The 23,928-nt window shown below is 43.4% G+C and overlaps 1 protein-coding gene across 3 annotated transcripts in view; it reads right to left on the bottom strand.

The window, feature by feature from the left end:
* The window catches only part of GRK4 (G protein-coupled receptor kinase 4), a 111,887-nt gene that overhangs the window by 31,489 nt on the left and 56,470 nt on the right, over window positions 1-23,928 (bottom strand). For all 3 annotated transcript variants that reach the window (XM_032333653.1, XM_032333654.1, XM_032333655.1), the window contains 3 exons: window positions 22,860-22,923; window positions 18,696-18,836; window positions 12,385-12,575 (listed from right to left, as the gene is read on the bottom strand). In XM_032333653.1, the coding sequence (XP_032189544.1) occupies window positions 12,385-12,575; window positions 18,696-18,836; window positions 22,860-22,923 (396 nt within the window). The remainder of the gene's footprint in view (window positions 1-12,384; window positions 12,576-18,695; window positions 18,837-22,859; window positions 22,924-23,928) is intronic.

The following is a 23,928-nucleotide window of genomic DNA, read 5'->3' as shown; positions in this document are numbered from 1 at the left end:
AGGGAGGTTTTATTCAAATACGGAGCTACATGGAAACAAAGTAAAAGGGCACATACCACAAGTTTAATTTGTTCACCATCATAAAATAAATCTCTAGGGGCCAGCTGAGTGGCTCAGCCCTTAAGTGGCTGCCTTCTGCTCAGGTCATGATCCTGGGGTCCTGGGATCAAGCCCCGCATCAGGTTCCCTGCTCAGTGGGAAGCCTACTTCTCCCTCTCCCACTCCCACTGCTTGTGTTCCCTCCCTCGCTGTCTCTGTCAAATAAATAAATAAAATGTTTTTTAAAAATAAAATAAAACTCTAGAAATCATCCTGATTGAACAAGTACTTTTAGTGTTGTGAAAATTAATAAAAGGGAACTTCGTTTAGAATGGAGTCTGGAGGCGGGCAGGGGAACTCCCGCCCTACGCTGCTGGTCAACCGGGGACCCAACCGGAAGACATGCACCATACACCTGTTATTACCTTAGCTTACCTACCACTTTACTATTCCAGCAGGACGAAGGAAGGTTTCCTTCTCCCCCAGCAACAGCCCAGCCAATGGGAGACCGCCACAGCTCAGCCAATGAATGACTGCCACACAGCCAGCCAATGAGACACTGCCATAGCCCAGCCAATGAGAGGTCATCACAGCTCAGTCAGTGAGACTGCCATAGACCAGCCAATGAGAGGCCACCACACTTCCAGCTCTCAATTTACCCCAATGGACTTTCTGTTTATAACAGCCCACCCACCCCCCCTTCCTCTATAAAAGAGCCCCCCCTCCTTCGTTTTGCAGACTCTCTTGTGGTTTTGCTAAATTTGATTTTTCCACAATGCACTTCTCTGCTATTCCTTAATAAACCTATTTTTGCTGGGGAAATAAGGGCAGTTTTACTTTAAAGTTAACAGTTAACAGTTGTTAACTTTTGACAACTGCTCTCTCAGCTCGTGTGGGCGTCAGTACAGGGTAGATTCAGGACCTCTATTGTCTCCAGGAACACACTGCATAAAACCGGGGCCATAATACATTACTCCAAACACATCCTCTCCTGAAGCAACAGATTGCATCCTTCCTCCCCTAAGTAAGCAAGAGGCAAGGAACTTCTGTTGTAAATAATTTTCTATCTTAAGAGAAGAAAGCTCTTCCCAGAAGATGGTGTAACCCTTCGGAAGCATCCATACCAGCTCCCTGCATAATGCCCCTCCTTCATAACAAAGAGTTGTTTCTTGATCCTGTTGGCTCACTCCTGACCCACATGAGTAGAGTGTAGAGTGTCCAGATCCACTGGGAGCTGCTGAAAGATGCCATGATTGTCAAGGACAATGTCAGCTAACTTCCAGCCAGAACAGTGAGGGTGCATGGAGGGCCACTTTCCGGACAAGTGCATTATCTTTCAGCATTTTTTTAAAAACCACAGTAGCCTGGATTCCACAATCACTGTAGTGTTAGCCCTGGCGGTTTTCCTTTTTTTGTAATGCCAGTGTTTGACTCCAGCTCTGGTGCCTGAGGTATCCACTTCAAAGATGTCTCTCTCAATAAACACATTGCCGGCTGCCTGGCTGGAAAAACCAGACCACCCCCATCCCAGGCTCCTCTGTTTTAGAGATCTTGGTTTATTTAAATAACTGACCATTTGGGTGGCTTGGTGTTTTTTTTGTTTTTTTTTTTTTTTCTCTTCTAATGTTTTAAGTTCCCGTTCTTATGTTTTAAAATCACCGATAAAGAGTGACACTATGAGCCTCTAGGCCCCCACATTCGCCCCCAATAACTGCAAAACCCTAGGCCCACATGCTCATGTGTTTCCTCTCCCCAACCCCTGCACGTCCAGACATCTCTGTGTGGTCCCAGGTACTGCACGGAATTGCCAGAACTTAGAAGAAATAGCCTTTTTTCTCTTTCAAAGTTTCTTGATGGCTACTGCTGCATCTTGTAGATATATAATAAGGATCACAAGGGCTGGTCCAGACATAAGACTGGTTGTTGATGGGCTGAAACCAGCATAGAACACTGGATTTATTGCTAAGAGTACACAGTAAAGCTTTCACTGCAGAGAAATGTCTTGTGAAGATTCTGGATCACAAATCAAGACAAAGCAAAACTGATCCAATGATTAAGGTAGGTATCAAAATTCAGCTCTCAATCTGAGAATCAGCTTTGTAACCCAAAGAATCTACGTTAAAAAAAGCATAAAATAAAATCAAACCCAAGTGAGAGAAAAATAACTGAAGACCTTATTATCCACTAAATATCTGAACTTGGTATCAGCTAAAAATTACAACCTCCATGTTCTAAAATATAAAAGAATTACAATATTAAGCCTGACCCTCTAGTCTGCAAACTTGAGATTTTGACTCTGACAGTGACACAGAGGACACTTGATGGGAGGGAAGGGACAGATCTGACCTCAGTGACATCATTCTCAAATAGTCTTTTCTCTGTATTCATTGTATATAAATGTACACAGCATTCATCAGGCTGGTTTTTAATTACTGCTTTTTCTAGTCTGCTTCGGAAGACTCAGGAGGGTGCACTGATTCAAGCTTTTGTATGTCTACCCAAAATTTCCCTCTCATGAAGTACCAAGAGAAGCAGCAGGATTCTAGCTGGGAAAGAAAAATAAACAAACATGAATCTATTGTCTTTATTCACAGGTAACATGATTCTACATGTAAAAAATTTTAAGGAATTCACAACAAAACTTCTAAAGCTAATAAAATTGTTGAGAGAGGACGCAAGACCAATATGCAGAAATGAGACATATTTCTACACACTAGCACAAAATAGTCCAAAAATAAAATTAAGAAAACAGCTATAGGGGCATCTGGGTGGCTCAGCTGGTTAAGCATCTGACTCTTGATTTTGGCTCAGGTCATCATCTCAGGGTCGTGGGACTGAGCCCCACATCAGGCTCCACACACTAAGTGTAAAACCTGCTTAAGATTCTCTTTCTCCTCCTCCCTCTGTCCCCACCTGCTCATGCTCTCTTTCTAAAAAAATAAAAATAAACAAAATAAAAAGGAAACAACAGTATTTGAAATGGCATCAAAAACAATAAATTCAAAATGAAGCTTAACAGCAAAAAAAAAAAGTAAGGATAAGATATATATACTGAAAAGTACAAAATATTACTGAGAGAAATTTAAGCATATCTAAGTAACTGGAAAGACATCCTGTGTTCAAAGGTCAGTAGATCTCATCTTAACATTCATATGGAAATGCAAAGGACCCAGAATAGGCAAATCAATCTCAAAAAAGAACAAAGTTAGAAGCCTCATGCTTCCCAATTTCGAAACTCACCACAAAGCTACGGTAATCAAGATAGTACGGTACTGTCAGCAGGACAGACATTACAGACCAGTGGAATAGAATTGGGAGTCCAGAAATAAACCTGCCCTCTTAACAGTCAATCAGTTTTAGACAAAAGTGCCAAGGAATTTCAATGGGGAAATGACAGTATTTTCAATAAATGGTGCTGGGATGGAGACTCTTCAGCCACCTACACTGTACTAAAAACTGAACGTGGGTCCTAAACTTAAAGATAAGACTTAAAACCATAAAATCCTTAGAAGAAAACACAGGACAAAATCCTCATGTTGCTGGTTATACAATGATTTCTTAGAGAAACTACCAAAAGCATAATCAACAACAACAAAACCCTGATTGATTGAACCTCACTAAAATTAAAAACGTTTGCAATTCAAAAGACACATTAAGAACATGGAAAGACAAGCCACAGACTGGAAGAAAGCACTTGCAAATTTTACATCTGGTAAAGGACATGTGTCCAGAATATACAAAAATGTTTGCCATTTAATCCTGATAAGACAAAATAATCCAAACTGAAAGTGGATACAGTATTGGAATAGACATTTAACCACGAATATGTAAAGATGGCCAATAAGCAATTGAAAAGATGTTCTATATCATCAGTCATCAGGGAAATGCAAATCAAAACTACCAAGAAGCAAAACAAAACAAAACAACACAAAACCCACCATGAGCCGTCACTTCACGGCCACTGGGGTGGGCTAGCATTAAACGGGGAGATACTAACAAGTGTTGGAGACGATGTGAGGGGTTGGAGCCCTGGAAGGAATGTAAAATGGTGCAGCCTCTTTGGCAGAGAGCTTGAAACGGTCTTAAAAAGGTAAACATGAATTTTCCATGCTCTTGAGAAATTCCACTTGTCGGTATCTACCCAAGAGAACAGAAAATATACGTCCAAACGAAACTTCATACCCCAATGTTCACAGCAGCATTCTCTGTAACAGCCAAAAAGTGGAACCACTCTGAAATACCCATCGACTGGCAAAAGGGCAATGGGATTATTCCAACATAAAAAAGAATCAGGTACTGATAAATGCTAACACATGCGTGAACCAGAGAAACATCATGGTAGTGGACAAAAGCCAGAACCAAAAGGCCACATGCTGATTCTACTTGTATGGGATGTGCAGAAAGGTCGATATACAGAGACAGAGAAATGATGCCCCTCTTCCGCAGTGTGAGCTCTTCAAAGATGAATGTGCCCAAGACAACATGGCCATGGTTAGGAGGGAGCCTGGAGGCTGACCCTTCTGGAACATGACAGGCGGCGACACTGAGAAACAGCCAACACAGGCGTCTCTGGCCCCTCACTCGTTTATTGTCGGTTTTAGGTGTTTTTGTATTATTTCTGTAATTGCTAGAAAATGCAATGAAATCGAGAATTTTATTTCCCCTTAAAATTGTGAAAGGATTCTCCCACACCAGTTAATGAACACACCCACCACCTCACATTTTTTGGTGTGAGAACCTTTAAGTCTCAGTCCCTTAGCAAATTTCAATTCTTCAGTATAGTGTTACCAACTCTGTTTTCATATTTTACATTATATCTATAGCTACTCATCTTATAGCTGAAAGTTTGTGCCATTTTGCCAGCCTCTTCCTATCCCCCACCCCCAGCCCTTAGTGATTTTTCTGTTTCCACGAGTTTGACTTTTTTTTTTTTTTTAAAGACTCTACATACCAGCTGGGGTGCCTGGGTGGCTCAGTGGGTTAAGCCTCTGCCTTCAGCTCAGGTCATGATCTCAGGGTCCTGGGATCAAGCCCCGCATTGGGCTCTCTGCTCGATGGAGAGCCTGCTTCCTCCTCTCTCTCTGCCCATCTCTCTGCCTACCTGTGATCTCTCTCTGTCAAATAAATAAATAAAATCTTAAAAAAAAAAAAAAGACTCTACATACCAGTGAAACCATGCAGTATTTGTCTGTGTCTAGCTTATGTTACGTAGCATGAAGCTCTCCAGGTCCATTGGGTCGTCACCCATAACAGGACCTCCTTCATTCACATGGCCAAATAATAACTCCATTGAGGATGCATGTACCACATTTTCTTTACCCACCCACCCACCCACCGATGGACATGTAGGTTGTTTCCAGATGCTGGCTATTCTGAATAATGCTGCAGTGAACACGGAAATGCAGACCTCTCTTTGACATACTGTGGATATATCCTTTAGAATACACCTACAAGGGGCGCCTGGGTGGCTCAGTGGGTTAAGCCACTGCCTTCGGCTCAGGTCATGATCTCAGGGTCCTGGGATCGAGTCCCGCATCGGGCTCTCTGCTCAGCAGGGAGCCTGCTTCCTTCTCTCTCTCTCTCTGCCTGCCTCTCAGTGTACTTGTAATTTCTCTCTGTCAAATAAATAAATAAAATCTTTAAAAAAAAAAAAAAAAGAATACACCTACAAGTGGGGTTGCTAGTTAATATGGCATTTATTTTTAATTTTGGGGGGAACCTCCTTACTGTTTTCCATAGTGGCAAAAATGAAACCATTTTAAAAAGCCAAGTCTTTAAAATTTTTGTAGCCTTTTGCCATATTCCCCTGCATACAGACTACATTATTAGGTAAAATAATTCTTATAATTTAAAAGACACTTCACTACCCAAACAATGGCAAGCAAAATATGCCATCCCCAGAGTGAATGAGGAACAGGGAGAAGGTTGGTCTCCACAGCCAGCCACTCCCTGATGCTGCAGGCCAGTCTTGGGAAAAGCTTTTACGTGAAAAGAAACTGTAGCTGGCCCTTGAACAACATGGGTGTGGTCGGCTTAGGTCCCCCTACGTGTGGGTTTTCTTACAGTCCCAGTGCTGTGATACATGCTCTCTTCCTTACAATTTTCTAACTAACATTTCCTTCTCACTAGCTTGCTTTATGGTAAGAGCATAGGGCAGAGTCCACAGAACACACAGAATAATGTGATCACCTGCATGTCATCAGTGACCTTTCCAGGCAACAGCAGACTATGAGTAGCAAAATTTTGGAGGAGTCAAAAGTTACATGTGGATTTTCGACTGGGTTGATGCTCTAATCTCCATCTGTTCAAGGATCAACTACACTGTCCATAGACTCGAGTGCTATTTAATAAGGAATTAGTCATTCCCACATGTTAATATTCAAATGGTGTTAGGGCACTCACGGGGTCTGTCCCTAACGAAAAGCATTTCAGTTGATCTGATTTTACAGAAACTATGTTCCTCAGTTAATTTTTTAAAAGATTTTTTATTTATTTACTTATTTTACACATGGGGGGCGGTGAAGCAAGGGGGAGTAGGAGAAGGAGAAGCAGGCTTTCTGATGAGCAGGGAGCCCACTGTGGGGCTCAAACCAAGGAGCCTGGGATCATGACCTGAGCCGAAGGCACACGCCTAACGACTGAGCCTCCCAGGGGCCTCCTTACTCGGTTAATTTTTAAAGGACATTTAAAACCCCAAAGGCAAGAGTCCCCTTCCAACTTTCGCATAATGAATGGGCAAAATGTCATGAAAAGATGCTGGAAGGGAAAGTACCCAGCTGGATTGGAAATGCATGCCCACACCCGTGTCTTTATGTATTGTTTGTTTGAATCAAACAGCTCACTTCTTAGATATATGGTTGCACACTGAAAACTATGATCTCTCAAGGCTCTCTCTATATGCACACTTGATTTCTTTCCCTCACTTTTTCTCACCGAACAATTTACACAAAGCCATGTTACAAGTAGATGTATCTAAAGGTATGACACAAACTACTATACCCCAAAACCACACACCTGGGCCACTCAACACGGTCGGACGCCACCTCCCTGCTGTTCACCTGCCCTCCTGGAAGGGCTGTGCCCACACCGCCCTGAGCCTAGCACTCCTCTGTGGTTCGTCGTGATGTTGTTTCAGGCATTTTATCTGAACAAACAGCAGAGGATGACAGACCAAAAAAAGATGAAATGCTCCAGGAAACTGTGGGAGGGCCTCTAGGATGCTACGGCATTTTAGCAACTATTTTAACATGTTCTCCAAATAAATAACAGACATGAAGGGCACAGCGTAGGGCCTGGTGGGCAACAGAAAGCCAACAAGTTTGCTTCTTCCTTCCTCCTTTTTTAAAAAAAACTTTAAATTTATTTATTTGACAGACAGAGATCACATGTAGGCAGAGAGAAAGGCAGAGAAAAAGGAAGGAAAGCAGGCTCCCCACCGAGCAGAGAGCCCGATGCAGGGCTTGATCCCAGGACGCCAGAATCATGACCTGAGCCGAAGGCAAAGGCTTTAACCCACTAAGCCACCCGGGCGCCCCATCCTCCTGTCTTTATGACCACTCTGGTTTAGGTGGACTCCTCTACTCACTTTCTCCAGTAGGCACTCGCGGCGCACATCTCCCCCAAAAGAATGATCCCTTTACCCTCTGCTCTGATCTTAGCCATCTAGCCAAGCTGCCAGGTAAGTCCCAGGTCCTCCCGAAAGCCTTCCCTGATCAGGCCTGGGTCCAGTTTAAATCATTTATACTAGAAAGAATTCTGCAAGCCTGTGAGGCCTGGCACACCTGGAGCAGCTTCCACAGACGAGGGTAAGAGGCCCCTGGGCTCTCCTTCTCACTAGGAACATGCTGTACCCTACAGGTGGCTCAAAGCCAGGCCTGAGTGCCTCCTCTCTGACCTCAGAGTGCTGAGATGATAGAGCATTCTTATTTGTACCATCCGTCTGCAAAAAGAAAGGTCATCTTTCTGGTACCTGGTCTGATAAAGGTTGTCAAGAGGCAACTTCTGACTACAAGAAATAATTCCAAAGAATGAAAGTAGTGCTTCACAGGCCCCTAAGGGAGGGGACGCATCATTAGAGGCTGAAAGCCACGGGTCATCCATTTAACAAATGGCAGGCGCCTCCTACTGGTGGGTGCTGTGGACATGCACTAAGTTCCCACTAAGTGCTGGCCAGCCCATGCCTTTCCCCTGCTCTGTCTGAGGGCAAGCGGGAGCCCAAGGTGAAAGGCTAGAGGAAAAGAAAATCTTCTAACCAATCCGGTAATGAGGCACTCCTTAGAGATACAGGGATTTGGTCTAGACAGTCAAAATTCAGTGACTATCACAAAAAAATGAGTCAAACGAATTTTTTGGTTTCCCAGTGCATATTAAAGTTATGTTTGCCCTACACTGAGACCCATTAAGTGTACAGTAGCATTATGTCTAACAAAACAATGAATACCGTTTTAAAATTTTATTTATTTATTTATTTGAGAGAGAAAGAGTGTGAGAGAGAGCGAGAAAGAGCAGGAGCAGGGGGAAGGAAAGAGGAAGAGGGAGAAGCAGATTCCCCGCTGAGCAGGGAGCCAGATGTGGAGCTAGATCCCAGGACCCTGAGATCATGACCCGAGCCAAAGACAGATGCTAAACCGACTGAGCCATCAGGTGACCCCTAAACAATGAATGCCTTAATTAAAAAATGCTTTACTGCCAACCATCATCTGAGCTTTCAGCAAGCTGTAATCTTTTGCTGCTGGAGGGTCTTACCTAGATGCTGACAGCGGCTGAGTGATCACAGTGGGGGTTGCTGAAGGTTGGGGTGTCTACGGCAGTTTCTTAAAACAAGAGAATAAATTTGTTGCACTGATGGACTCTTCCTTTCCCAAATTATTTCTCTGCAGCAAGCGGTTATCTGGTAGCATCTCACCCACAGCAGAACTCCTCTCCAAACTGGAGCCAGTCCTCTCAAGCCCTGCCACCTTACCAACTAAGGTCATGCAATGTTCTAAGTGTCTGTCCTTGTCAGATTTCAACCATCTCCACAGCATCGTCACCAGGAGCAGACTCCAGCTCAAGAAATCACCTTCCTCGCTCCTCCACGGAAGCACGTCCTCACCCGTGCAAGTGTTATCCTGCGAGGGCAGCAGGTCGCTTGCCTTTCCAGGCTCCACTTCTGGCTCTCTGGCTGTTTCCACCACATCTGCAGTGACTTCCTCCACTTGGTCTTGAACCCCTCAATGTCCTCACCAGCGCTGGAGCTCACTTATTCCAAACTCCTGTTAGTATTGACATTGAGCCATGGGAACATTTTCTTAATGGCGTCTGGCATGGTGAATCTTTCCCAGAAGATTCTCAATGTACCCCACCCAGATCGAGTGGAGGAATCACCATCCATGGCATTAACTGCCTTGCAAAATGTGTCCCTTAGATGATAAGACTTCAAAGTCAAAATTACTCCTTGCTCCGTGGGCTGCAGAACAGACACAGTGTTCGCAGGCAGGGAAACGGCACTCATCTCGCCGTATGTCACCAGAGCTCTTGGGTGACCGGGTACAACTTCAACGAGCAGTCATATTTCAAAAGGAACCTTTTCTTCTGAGCAGTAGGTCTCAACAGTGAGCTTGAAACGTTTGGTAAATCTCACTGTGAACAGATAGGCTGTTGTCCAGACTGTGTCGTTCCATGGGTAGAGCATGGGTAGAGGAAAGCTAACACAATTCTTATGGGTCCTAAGAATTTCCAGAATAGTAAAGGAGCACCGGCTTCAGCTGAAAGTCACCAGCTGCATTAGCCCCTAATGGGGAGCCAGCCTGTCCCTTGAACCTCTGAAGCCAGGTGGACTTGTCCTCTGGCGGGGACAGTCCAAGATGGAATCTTCTCCCCAGATAAGGCTGTTGTGTCTACATGTAGAGAATCTGCTGTTTAGGAGCCACCTCCATGGGCGATCAAAGCTGGATCGCTGGCAGAACTTGCTGCAGCTTCTCCATCAGCTTGTGCTGCTCCCCCCAGCCCCTCTGTGTCTCCTTAAACCTCATGAACCCACTCTGCTAGCTGCAGAATTTTCTTCTGTGGCTTCCTCACCTCCCTCAGCCCTCCTGGACTTGAGAGTCAGGGCCTTGCTCTGGATTAGGCTTTGGCTTAAGGGAATACTGGGGCAGGTCTTATCTCCTATCCAGACCACCCAAATTTTCTCCCTATCAGCAATGAGGCTGTTTGGCTTTCTTACCATTCATGTAGTCCCTGGAGTAGCGCTCTTAACTTCCTTCAAGAACTTTTCCTTAATATTTGCAATGTGGCTGTTTGGCACAAGAGGCCTACCTTTCGGCCTATCTCGGCTTCAGACATCCCTTCCTCACTAAGCTTAATCATTTCTAGCTTTTCATTCCAAGTGAGCTATGTGTGACTCTCTTCACTTGAGCACTTAGAGGCCATTACAGGTCATTGTTTGGCCTAACTGCCATATTGCTGCGTCTCAGGGAACAGGGAGGTCCGAGAAGGAGAAAGAGGGAAACAGCCGGTGGGTGAAGCAATGAGAACACGCACAACACGCACTGATTACATCCACTGTGTGTGGCAGTGAGCGCTGTGTGTGGTGTCCCCAGACAAAAACGACAGTAACATCGGAGATCAGAGATCACAGTCAAAAGTATAATAATGAAACGGCTTGAAACACTGCAGGAAAGACTGACACGTGATGCAGACATGAGGGGAGCCCACGCGGCTGGAAAAGCAGCATAGACAGGACCTGCTCAGCACAGGGTTGTGACAAACCTTCCGTCTGTAAAAGAAGCAGTGCGTGTGAAGCACAGTAAGGCCACGAGCAATGAAACGAGGTCTGGTGCACGTCTTCACCGGAAGCAAGCAGAAGGGCTTACCTGCACTGAACTGCACTGAACTCTCAGGTGCTCCCAGAGTGAAAGAGGATTCAAGCTCCTCCAGGCCTGCTCCCTGCTTCGTGGGCCACCTGTCTCTCCTTGTGAGTGTGGTGACATGGCCTGTGTCCATGAGAATGGCTCCCAAGGCAGCAGTCTGCCCCAGGTGCACCACCTCAGAGGCACTGCCCAGCCCCATGGCCAGGCCCGTGATTCGGCCTTGGAGAGATCCTAAGGTGCCTCCAGGGAACGTGAGACAGAGCCAAGAGTTCGTGAGAATAGGGATCCAAGAAAGGGCTTCTGAGATGCTTGCAGCTGGAGTGACCAGCCCTCCAGTGGGACAACACAGGTGCTCTGAGGATGCCCCCGGGGAGCACACACCCCCATTCTCAAGGGTGGGGAACTTAGGGATGAGCTACACTTTCTCTGAATGCAGGCGGAGGGGCTGCAGAGAAGAAAGGCCTTCAACCAACAGGCCGCATGTGCAAGGGTATGAAGATATGAGGACACTCAAGAAGTACGAGTACATCACAAAAGTAGACAGCCCCCATTTGGGGTGCAGGACACCCAGCTGGAGAAACCAGAGGGGGTGGCACCATACAGGGTCAGAAGAGCCAGGCCCACAGGGCTCCAAGCTAGGGTTGCTATGACAGGATGGGATCCACACCACAGGAAGGCCTGTCATCGGTTGCACAGAGCAGGAACGGGGGCAAGACTGGCATCAGCGAGACCATTCAACTGTCTGCCTGCCAGGTAACCTGAGGAAGACATGAACTAAGCCAGTGACCCCAAAGCCTGGATGTAGGGAAACATCCAGGTCTGATTTGGTGAACAACTGGATGGGGTAGGTGAGGGCAGGGGATACACAGACCCCTTGGAATGTAGGGGAAATGGCAGGGTCAGAAATGGTTGTAGGCAATGGTCCACACCTGAAAGTAGATGTCCTTACAGAGGTGAAGGGACAGAGCTACACAGGGAAGGGTCGAGAAGGGTGTCAGAGCTCAGGAGCTCCATACCCAAAGGGTAACTGGAGGGACTGCTTTCCCTAAAATTAAATATTTGATCATACTAATTTAATTCTACCTATTAAATTTTCTTTACTGAATTCTAAGATGCAAAATATTAAAATAAAGTATTATTTTGAGACATTTAATTGTTACACTATTTTGCTGGAACAGAGCCCAGAGTCCTAAATAGAACTAATTTAGAAATGGGCTCTTCTCATGCTTACATGAGTTAACACTGCCTATATTTGATCAACTTAACAAATAAAACCGACCTACTAGAGATCAAAGAGAACTAAAATGAAAACCAAGGTCCACTGCTGATTGACCATATTCCCAACGGTGGGAGTGACCAGACCCTATGTATGGCCACCAAGGGCTCCACCACAGCCCTCCTGCCCAGGCACCTGGGTGGCTGGAGGGAGCCCGGTGGGAGCCTAAAGCTCAGGATGAACAGTCTCCCAGGCCCCAGGAGTTCATGCTGTTCTTACCTGTACACAATTCTTTCCCTCTGCAAATCCTCCAAGCCACAGCACAGCTCGGCGGCATAGAAAATAGCTCTCTCCTCCTCAAAGCCAGGGTTGCCCAAGTTGTGGATGTGAAACTTCAAGTCCCCTCCATTCATAATGGTTAGCACCAAGCACAAGAAATCTCTGGTTTCGTAAGTGTAGCACAAACTAACCTAAAGACAACAGCATAATAAAAAACAAAGCACAGACACCTGCTCATTCCTTGGTGATTTCCTCTATTTGTGAACATTATTCACACACTCCGTGTTAGGTTTATCACAACAACACCCGAATCCCATATGCTTCACCGAAATGCATTCCATGCATCTGGGGCTTCTTGGACATTTTAGCTGTCCAAGATCTTACAGAGTTCTATATTGAGAGGAGAGAACTTTCTATAGCTAAGTGGGTAGATGGCAAAACTTCACAAAGACACTTGGGATCATGATTCATCAAAGGTATGCTCTAATTGTTGAGCACTTATGTTCCACACTTCTAGAACACCCACGTTCAGCATACAAGTTAAATTAAAATTAATACCCCTCCCCCACAGTGCAAGAGAGGTCTTGCCCCTGCACATCCTTCCAGCATTTCATGTTGTCAGTTAATGCTGCTGAAGGAATAGTTGTCTCTTATTGTGGTTTTAATGTGCATTTCTCTGTATATACAAATACAGGAAACACTTGTCATACTTTTTCATATATTTATTCATTTGGAACTACTTGTGTGAAATACCTGTCCAAGTTTTTTGCCCACTGTTCTGTTGGTTTGTAGGTCAATTTACACACACACACACATACACACACACACACACACATCCTGCTGGGATTTTGATTGGGGCTGCATTTAATCCATTTAATCTATTTATCAATTTGGGAAAACAAATATCTTCATACATTTTATCTCCTAATCCATAAACCTGGTATCCTTCCATTTATTTCATCTTCTTTAATTTCTCGTAATGGCATTTTAGATCACAGTGTAGAAGTTTTGCACATTTTTAATATATTTTTGCCTAGATTATGATGTTTCTTGATGCTATTGTAAATGGTATCAATTACAAGTTTTAATTTTCTAAGTTTTTGTGGCTAGTAATAACTTGGCTAGATACACAATAAATTTATATAAAAAGTGTTGACCTGTCCCTGTGCATAACCATGTTGTGGGCAAGCCAGGGTGGGCTGTGGGAAGGAGGTTGACACAGGTTCAGGTCATGACCCATTGATCAACTGTAAACAGAGAGGAAAAAAATATAATCAAGGATGAAGGAAAACTCACAGAGGTAATCAAAAACTACATTCAGACAAATAAAATGGAAATCAACTTTTCAAAACCTATGGGACACAGCAAAAGCAGCTCTAAGAGAGAAGATCATAACAACACAGGCCTTCCCCAAGAAGTAAGAAAAATGCCAAATAAACAATCTCACTTTATATCTAAAGGAACTAGAATAAGAACAAAGCCCAAAGTTAGTAGAAGGAGAAAATAATAAAGATCAGAGTGGATATAAATGAAATAGAGATTAAAAACAATAGAAAAGATCAATTAAACTAAAGCCTGGTTCTTTGAAAAAATAAATAAAATCAATAAACTTCTAATTAGATTCATCAATAATAAATATATAATTCTTTTAAAAATTAGAAATGAAAGAGAGGTTACAAGTGACACCACAGAAATACAAAGAATCATAAAAGATCAGTATGAACAATTACACACCAACATACTGGACAACCTAGAAGAAATGGGTAAGTTCCTAGAAACCCAATCTTCTATGACCAAATCACATAAAAACAGAAAATATGAACATACCAATTATCAGTAATGAAACTGAAGCAGTAATTTTTAAACTCCTAAGAAACAAAACCCCAGGACCACATACCAAACATTTTTTTTTTTTTAAGATTTTATTTATGTATTTGACAGAGAGAGAGAGAGATTACAAGTAGGCAGAGAGAAGCGGGGAAGCAGGCTCCCCACTGAGCAGAAAGCCTGATGCAGTGCTCTATCCCAGGACCCTGAGATCATGACCTGAGTGGAAGGCAGAGGCTTAACCCACTGAGCCACCCAGGCACCCCCCTACCAAACATTTAAAGAAGAGTTAGTACCTATCCTTTCAAACTATACTAAAAAAAATTGAAAGAGGAAGGAAGGCTTCCAAATTCATTTTACAAAGCCAGAATCACCCTGATACTGAAGCCAGATGAAGACACTACAAAAAAAAGAAAATTACAGGCCAGTATCCCTAGTGAACATAGATGTAAAAATCCTCAACAAAATATTACTAAATCCAATTCAAAAATATATTAAAAAGGATCAAGTGGGATTTATTCCAGGGATGCAAGGATGGTTTAACATCCACAAACAGATCAAGGTGGTACACCATATTAACAAAATGAAAGAAGAAAATCATATGGTCATCTTAATAGATCCAGAAAAAATTTATGACAAAATTCAGTACCTATTTATGATAAAAACTCTCAATAAAGTGGGTATAGAAAGAACATACCTTAACATAATAAAGGTCATATATGACAAACCCACAGCTAACATTATCCTGAATGGTGAAAAGCTATAAGCTTTTCCTCTAAGATAAGGAACAAGACAGAGATGCCCACTCTTTACACTTTTACTCAACATAGTATTGAAAGTCCTAGCCATAGCATTTAGGCAAGAAAAAGAAATAAAAGGCATCTAAATTGAAAGGAAGAAGTAAAATTATTTGCAGATGACATGATGTTATATATAGAAAACCCAAAAGACTCCACCAAAGAGATCTGAGAACTAATTAATAATTTCAGTAAAGTCACAGAGTACAAAATTAACATACAGAAGCAGGTTGTGTTTCTATACACTAATAACAAGCAGTCAGAAATAGAAATTAAGAAAACAATCCCAGGGGCACCAGGGTGGCTCAGCCAGTTAAGCATCCGACTCTTGATTTTGGCTCAAGTCATGATCTCATGGGTTGTGGGATCAAGCCCCACATCAGGCTCTATACTCAGTGGGGAGTCTGCTTGAGATTCTCTCCCTCTGTCCCTCTCCCCACTCACATGTGCACACTCCCTCTCTCAAATAAATAAACTTATCTTTAAAAAAAAGAAAAGAATCCAATTTATAATTGTATCAAAGTAATAAAATACATAGGAATAAATTTAACCAAGGAGGTTAAAGACCTATACTCTGAAAACTGTAAGAGACTGATGAAAGAAATTGAAGACAACATAAAAAAAAAACGGTAAGATACACCATCATCACAGATTGGAAGAATTAATATTGTTAAAATGCCCATATTACCCAAAGTAATCTACAGATTCAGTGTAATTCCTATCAAAATACCAATAGCATTTTTCACAGAACTAGAACAAATAATCCTAAAATTTGTATAAAATAACACGACTCTGAAGAGCCAAAGATATCTGCAGAAAAAAGACCAAAGCTTGGAGGCATCGTGTCCGCAATCTCAAACTGTATTACCAAGCTGTAATGAAAATAGTATGGTATTGATATAAAACAACCACACAGATCAGTGGAATAGAATAGAGAGCCCAGTAATAAATGCATATATATAGTCCATTAATATATGACAAAGGAGGCAAGAACATACAACGGGGGAAAGAGAGTCCATTCAATAAATTGTGTTGGGAAAACTGGACAGCCACATGCAGAAGAAGGAAACGGGACCACTACCTTTTACTACACATAAGAATTAACTCAAAATGTATTAAAGACTTGAACATAACAAGTAAAACCATAAAACTCCTAGAAGAAACCATAGGAAGTAAGTGCTTTGGCATCAGTCTTAGCAATATTTGGGGTGGGGGACAGAGTCTACTGAAGCAAGAACAACAAAAGCTGAAATAAATGGGATTACAACAAACTAAGAAGCTTCCGCACAGTGAGGGAAACCACCCACAAAACGAAAAGGCTACCCACCGAATGGAAGAATTTGCAAATCACGTATCGGATAAGGGGATAATATTAAAAATATATTTTTTAAAACTTACATAAATTAACATGAAAAATAACCTGATGGGAAAATGGGCAGAGTACTCAAACAGATGTTTTTCTAAAGAAGACACACCGATGGCCAACAGGCACATGAAAAGACTCTCAACGTCACTAACCATTAGGGAAAGGCAAATCAAAACCACCATGAGATTTCACTTCATGCATGTCAGAATGGCTAGCATCAAAAGAACAAGAAATAACAAGTGTGGGTAAGGATGTGCAGGAAAAGGAACCCTTGTACACTGTTGAGGAAATGTAAGTTGGTACAGCCACCATGGAAACCAGTGTGGAAGTTGCTCAGAAAAGAAAAACAAGGGGCACCTCGGGTGCTCAGTTGGTTAAGCATCTGCTTTCAGCTCAGGTCATGATCCCACGCTCCTGGGACTGAGCCCCACATCGGGCTCCCTGCTCAGTGGGAAGTCTGCTTCTCCCTCTCCTCCCTGTTTGTGCTGTCTCTCGCTATCTCTGTCACTATCTGCCTCTCTCTCACAAATCAATAAAATCTTTAAAAAAAGAAAAAACAGAAATACCGTATGATCCAGTAATTGTACCTCTAGGTGTTTATCCAAAGAAAATGAAAACACCGATCCAGAGAGGTTATCTGCGCTCCTAGGTTCATCGCAGCCTTATTTACAACAACCAAGACACGGGAGCAACTTCAATGCCCACCCACAAATGAAAAGAGACAGAAGATGTGGTCCATACAGACAATTTGATATGACTCAGCCATAAAGAAGGCTGAAATCTTGCCACTTCCAAAACGTGGACAAACGTAGTGGGTATGATGCCCACTAAGTGCAATAAGTCAGCCAGAGAAAGACAAATGCCATATACTTTCACTCATATGCGGAATCTTAAAAACAAAACAAACTAATAAACAAAACAGAAACAGACTCTGGCACAGAGAACGAACTGTTGATTAACAGAGCAGGAGGGGCTGGGGGACAAAAAGGAAGCGGAAGCGATTAAGAGGTACAAACCTCAGGGCACCTGGCTGGCTCATTCACAAGAGCATGCAACTCGATCTCGGGCTCATGAGTTCAAGCCCCATGTTGCGTGTAGAGATTACTTAAATAAATAAGCAAACTTTAAAAAACAGAGGTACAGACATCTAGTTATAAAACAAATAAGTCAGGGAGATGTAATGTACAACATAGGAAATATAGTTGATAATACTGGAATAACAGAGTGGTGATAGATGGTAACTAGACTTATCACAGGGATCATTTCAAAATGCATAAAAATATGGAATCACTACGATGTACACTTGAAATTAACAAGATATTGTTAATTTTTCCCCATTTAGGGGAAAAAAGGATGAAGGAAAATATTTCCAGGTTTCTTGGGACAGGCCAAGAATACAGAAACAAAAATATTTCCTTTAAACAGAATAAACCAGTGTATTATATGTCCCTTTAACAAAGGTAGATTGTGGATTTCTGTTTTTCAAGGTAGTTACATAAACATATTGGAAAGAACTCCATGACAAGCCAGTTGTATTAAAGATTTTCGTGGAACGCACGAGGAGAGACCTGTCACCCCCACAGGGAAATGTAGAGGACGGCAGTGCAGGCCACTCTGTGCAAAGTCTGTCCCCCAGCACAAAGCAGCAAACCTCAGTCCTAAGACAGAAGTGATTTGGAGGAAGTAAGCATGACACCACAAGTCCTTTCCTCAGTTTTCTTTCCCTCTCCCCCTTCACACAGACCCGCCTGTTGCCACAGATGCTCCAGGAGACACGAAGTGGGGGACAGTAGCTAAGTTTGGGGATGAACATCACAGCACCTCATGCACAGCACAGGGCATGGGAGAGTCCCGGTTTCACCCCAGCCCTGCTCGTCTGACCCCGCCTGACACGAAGAAGGTGGGACTTGACACTCCATACGTTTGGGGAACCCTAGCCGAAAGTGAGCAGTACATTGGGCTGGTGTCAGACTGCGGCCTCGCCGAGACAAGGACTCAGGACAGTGCCTTCAGGCTCCAGAGGCAGTGATCCCACAGCCCAGGATGAGCACTGCCTCCTGGGAGAGGGGAGGGTCCTGACTGGTAACAGCCTGATGCGGGGTGTAAGGAGAAGCCCAGAGACCAGGCCCCACTGTTTTGTGTTTATGTTCAGTAAGAAATGGATAGGGAAGAGGCCACCAGCACAACCAGACTGTCCCCGGTCTCCATCCCCACCACCAGCCCAGGCAGCCCAGCCCACACCCATGCCGGCGTGGAGGCGGTGCCCAGGAAAGCGGTCCTCACCGCACCATCCCCAGCAAGGACTAAACCCAGATACTCACTACAAATCTGCTGTGCACTTTTTCTAGGATTCTCTTTTCATTGAGAGCCATGGCTTCACCTTTCCTCCTCTTTATTCTTTTTTTCTCTAGCTTCTTACATGCATACATCTTTCCTGTAGCTCGCACTTGACAGGCACAAACCTAGTTTTTAAAAAAGTGGAAAAAAGGTTTCTACACACCTGCCACCTCTTAGGCCGCCACCATCACCACTACCACCAGCAACCAAACCCCGTTTCTCCAGGATCAGCCCCACCGGTGAAGAGTTGCAAGGGGCTAGTGGACTGGACAGGGGAGGAGGGGGTCACACTCTGCCTGCTGCCCACAGGTGATCACAGCATGTTGGGTCAGCCAGGGTCTCCCTGGGTCCTTCAGTCCTTGCACAAGGCCACAATGTTCAAAACTAAACTGATTCCTCTTTCTTTTAAAAGTTTAAGAATATAAGAAAAGATATTGCATAGAATTCATACACTTTCATGCTTAGTTATTAAAATGTTATTTATACATCACTTACCTTCCCACTAGGAAAGAACATCCAAAATCACAGAAGTGGAGATGGGGCTATAATGAGCTCCCAAGCAGCTATCCCACAGCTTCTGGGCTGTCAACATGGGGCTACCTTGTTTCCTTTGACTCCCATCCACTGCCCGAGCACCCATACACACAGACACACACACCACACACCTACACACACCTGCCACACACATACCACACAAACACCACACGCACCTCAGACATACCCACCGCACACACACACATGCACACACTCCCTACACACACCTACCGCATACCACAGGCACGTACGCACCTCACACGCATAACACATGTACATACCACACATACACAGATACAGTCTCCTTATAAGCAAACATGAAACATGTATCATTTTAATCCATCAGTAACATGATCTTGATGATAAAATGTAAAGTTCATTGTGGAAAATAAAGTTCATTGTAGAGAAGTATTAGTAAGGACAATGATAAAACTCACTGGAATTCCAAGATAACCATGTAGCCATGTGAGTCCTCCTGAATTTTGGGTGGAGAACCTGACCTTATATTATAGAATAGAAAATATTTTATAATCTCCTGTTTTCATCTTACAGTGTGACTGTTTTCTCACCATTAGAGTTCTCCCAATATCTGACTTCTCCAAAATTTATTTACTCATTTTCTCACCATTAAGTCTTGGCACATTAATCTTGGTATATCTCTTTATCACAGATTCTATTTTTTTTTAAGATTTTATTTATTTATTTGACGACAGAAATCACAAGTAGGCAGAGAGGCAGGCAGAGACAGAGGAGGAAGCAGGCTCCCTGCTGAGCAAAGAGTCCGACTTGGGGCTTGATCCCAGGACCCTGGGATCATGACCTGAGCTGAAGGCAGAGGCTTTAACCCACTGAGCCACCCAGGCACCCCTATCACAGATTCTTTTAAGTGGAACTGCCAAGTTAAAGAAAGAGAAGGGAGAAGAAGTTAAGAGGACCGGACACCGTACTCTCATCTGGACATGAAGACCCATTCGCAGCAGGGATCGTCTCCCTGTCGTGAGGAGGAGGAAATGGGGAGACTGCAGTCACACAGCAGGAAGCAAGCCCAGTTGCTGCCCACAAGTCCTCTCCACGGATCTGTGCTGCCTCTGCGGCCATGCGCGCAGAGACACCACCAACTCTTTAACCTTGGTGCCACCGCAGGACCCTACAAATCTATTCTGGGGGACTTGAAGCCTATGGGAAAGCACTGTGGTCAACAAAGTAAGACCAAAATGTTTGTCCTTGCAAACTCACTGAAAGAGGTGTTAGCATTTGGAAAAAGTAAATCCATCACTGGAATTTGGACTTCAAAGGCATTGAGGCTGTCTGCATTAGGGTAACGGGGCTTCCTCTGACAGGGAGACACAATGGAAACGGACTATTTGCTCCCCCACAGACTCAGTGTAACAAATGGCACGTCAAGAACAGGTTTGTGAAAAAACAGAACTGTGTATCCATCCATACAATCTTTTGTGTGGAAACACAAGTAAATGTGTTAAAAAAATAATCTATAAATATAAATACACCAAGTCTTTCACAACAGTTAAAATTTGCTAACATGTTACTACTGCGTCCGTGGCTAAAACCTCCATGTGGCTCTAACTAGAACTACATTCTTTTGTAAACACAAGAGCTTGGACCATCCTCTGTTCTTGGACAGAATCTGAGTTCCACATTTGGACATCACGAAAGGCAGACTAGCACGAATTAAAAAGCACGAGTAAATTGTCTGCTTGAGGAGGTATTCAAGCAGAGGATGCATTTCTTACAGAATCTCTGGCCTGGAACGGTTATAGTAAGCGTGTGGACGGCTCACTGGAAATGCTCCAACAGGTCTCCAGAATTGTGTTAGGCACAACATTGCTCTTCTTCCCCTGAGGTAATGGTGATGTGAGCCGATGTCTCTCCATATTCGAGACCAGATGGAGGACAGGCCTCCCTTGTGGGATGAGGCCTCTTAGGTCTGCTTCCTAATGCACGTTGAGGGATCTCTGAGGCTTTGGTTTAGGCCTTCCCTGGGAATTTGGGAGCATGGGTGATTTCAATCACAAGCTGGCAGTTTAACTTGCTTCTGACCACACATGCAGCTTTGGTTCCCGGCGGCTGTCCCCGCTCTGGGGAGTTACAAATGCTGGAACTGAATATGAGCACTCCAGACAATAAATGAGGCAATTAACACCACTTTTTTTTTTTTTTAAAGATTTTGTTTATTTATTTGACAGACAGAGACCACAAGTGGGCAGAGAGGCGGGCAGAGAGGCATGCAGAGAGAGAGAGAAAGGTTGAAGCAGGCTCCCTGATGAGCAGAGAGCCCGATGCAGGGCTCGATCCCAGGACCCCGGGATCATGACCTGAGCCAAAGGCAGTGGCTTAACCAACTGAGCCAGGCACCCCTAACACCACTTTTAATGACCTAACCAGAACTGCCTGTGATTCTTTGTCCGACCTGCACAACAGTCTCTATCTAGGAGAGCCATCATACTGGATCATCTACCAACCAACCATCTACCACCAACTACCTAAGTAGTTTTCTTAGGATTTTCCTAAATTTACACATTTTCTAGTATTTTTTGATATAGGTGTGGAAGCACATACATGTCCACATAGAGCTGAGATTAATAAGCACATTCAATAATATACTCTGTATTACATCAGCTTTTAGGCTAGTTTTAAATTATGGTAATAGAGCAACAGAAATTCGGCAATCAAAAGAAATGAAATCTTGCCGTTTGCAATAACGTGGATGGAACTAGACGGTGTTATGCTGAGCAAAATAAGTCATCAGAGAAAGACAATTATCATATGATCTCCCCAAAATGAGGAATTTGAGAGGCTAAGTGGGGGATTTTGGGGGGTAAGGAAGGAAAAAATGAAACAAGATGGGATCGGGAGGGAGACAAACTCATAAGACACTCTTAATCTCACAAAACAAACTAAGGGTAGCCAGGGGAGGGGGTGTAAAGAGTGTGGCTGGGTTATGGACATTGCAGAGCGTATGTGATATGGTGAGTTCTGTGAAGCGTGTAAGCCTGATATTCAGAAACCTGTACCCTTGGGGCATATAATACATTATATGTTAATTTTAAAAATTAAAAAAAAAAAGAAATTCGGCAATATGGAAAGAAACATCTTTTCCATCAGGACAAACTGAGCTTGAATGTCAAATAATCGGATGCGGGGAAATAACTTTTTTTTTTTTTTATGATTTTTATTTATTTATTTGACAGAGATCACAAGGAGGCAGAGAGACAGGCAGAGAGAGAGGAGGAAGCAGGCTCCCTGCTGAGCAGAAAGCCCGAAGTGGGGCTCGATCCCAGGATCCTGGGATCATGACCTGAGCCGAAGGCAGAGGCTTTAACCCACTGAGCCACCCAGGCGCCCCGGGGAAATAACTTTTTAAGAAACATATAGTGAAAGAAAAAAATCACAAAGATCTGAATCTTCTAAAAGCAGGTAGCAAAGTACTTTTGTTTGAAGTTTCAATTTTAATTCTCGTGATTGGCTAAATCATTCCCAAAATACCCAGTAAGGAAATAAAGGTATTGGTAAAGCTGACACATTCATGTCTCTCAGGTACCTTGCTGTTTTACTTTTCTAGAAGTATTGCTTATAGCTATTCCCGTATTACTTACCTCACCAAATCCGCCTTTTCCTAGAACTCTGTAATGTCTAAATGTATCCTTCGTTACTGGTTGCCTAATTAATTAAAAAAAAAAAAAAAAGCTTCAGTTTCAGGTGTCACATCACATTGTTATTTTAAAAGCCAAAAGCCTACCTAGCTCTTGTCCTGGCCTTCCTTATGACACTGCGCTGTTCAAAGGGAGTGCCTGAGGCAAGGGTTTCCTCCGGTGGGACTCCTTCCATGACATTAAGAGAACTAAGCAAGGGCGCCTGGGTGGCTCAGTGGGTTAAAGCCTCTGCCTTCCACTCAGGTCATCATCTCAGGGTCCTGGGATCAAGGCCTGCATCAGGCTCTCTGCTCAGCAGGGAGACTGCTTCCCTTCCCCTCTCTCTGCCTGCCTCTCTGTCTCCTTGCGATCTCTGTCAAATAAATAAATAAAATCTTTAAAAAAAAAAGAGAGAGAAATAAGCAAATGCTAACATTGAAAATTGACTGAAAACACTGAAGATAGATCTAGAACGGTCCAATTACCCTGACTAGTTGAAGGAAGGTCAGCAGCTAGTCCCCATCACGACATGGTATGTATCGGGCCTATCAGAGAGCCTCGGAGGAAAGCAACAATCTACAGCGCAGTGCCCTATGGGAAAAGAACCTCAACCCAGGTGTTGATACTCAACATCTCAAAAGAAACGTGAATGAAGCAGAACTGGAAATCTAACCAATCAATAACCATTGTCAAAACCACACTGATTGAGCATGCCCTTCGTAGGCAGCTCTAGAATTACCTCTGTTTTCAGGGACCTGACGCTCATGAAGGTCAAGTCCCTTGACTGAATCTATGCGGCTAGTCCCGCAAGACCAAACCAGTGCACTTCAGGTTCTATTTCTGTGAATCTAGAATATGTTTTATTTTCTAACTACTGTGTCCATAGATAGGGCTGACTGTCATTTTAAAAGGAGAGAAAAGAGTTAACTAAATCAGAAGAAATTACATAACACATATTAATAATTTCTGTGCAATACCATATCCAGCCCAAGATTTCCAATATTATCTTGAGAGATGGAAAAGTATACATTAA

This window comes from Mustela erminea, chromosome 2, assembly GCF_009829155.1.
Source record: "Mustela erminea isolate mMusErm1 chromosome 2, mMusErm1.Pri, whole genome shotgun sequence".
In the NCBI taxonomy this organism is placed as follows: Eukaryota; Metazoa; Chordata; class Mammalia; order Carnivora; family Mustelidae; genus Mustela; species Mustela erminea.
The sequence above is the reverse complement of the archived record's forward strand: the minus strand, read 5'-3'. Positions and strand labels throughout refer to the sequence as shown.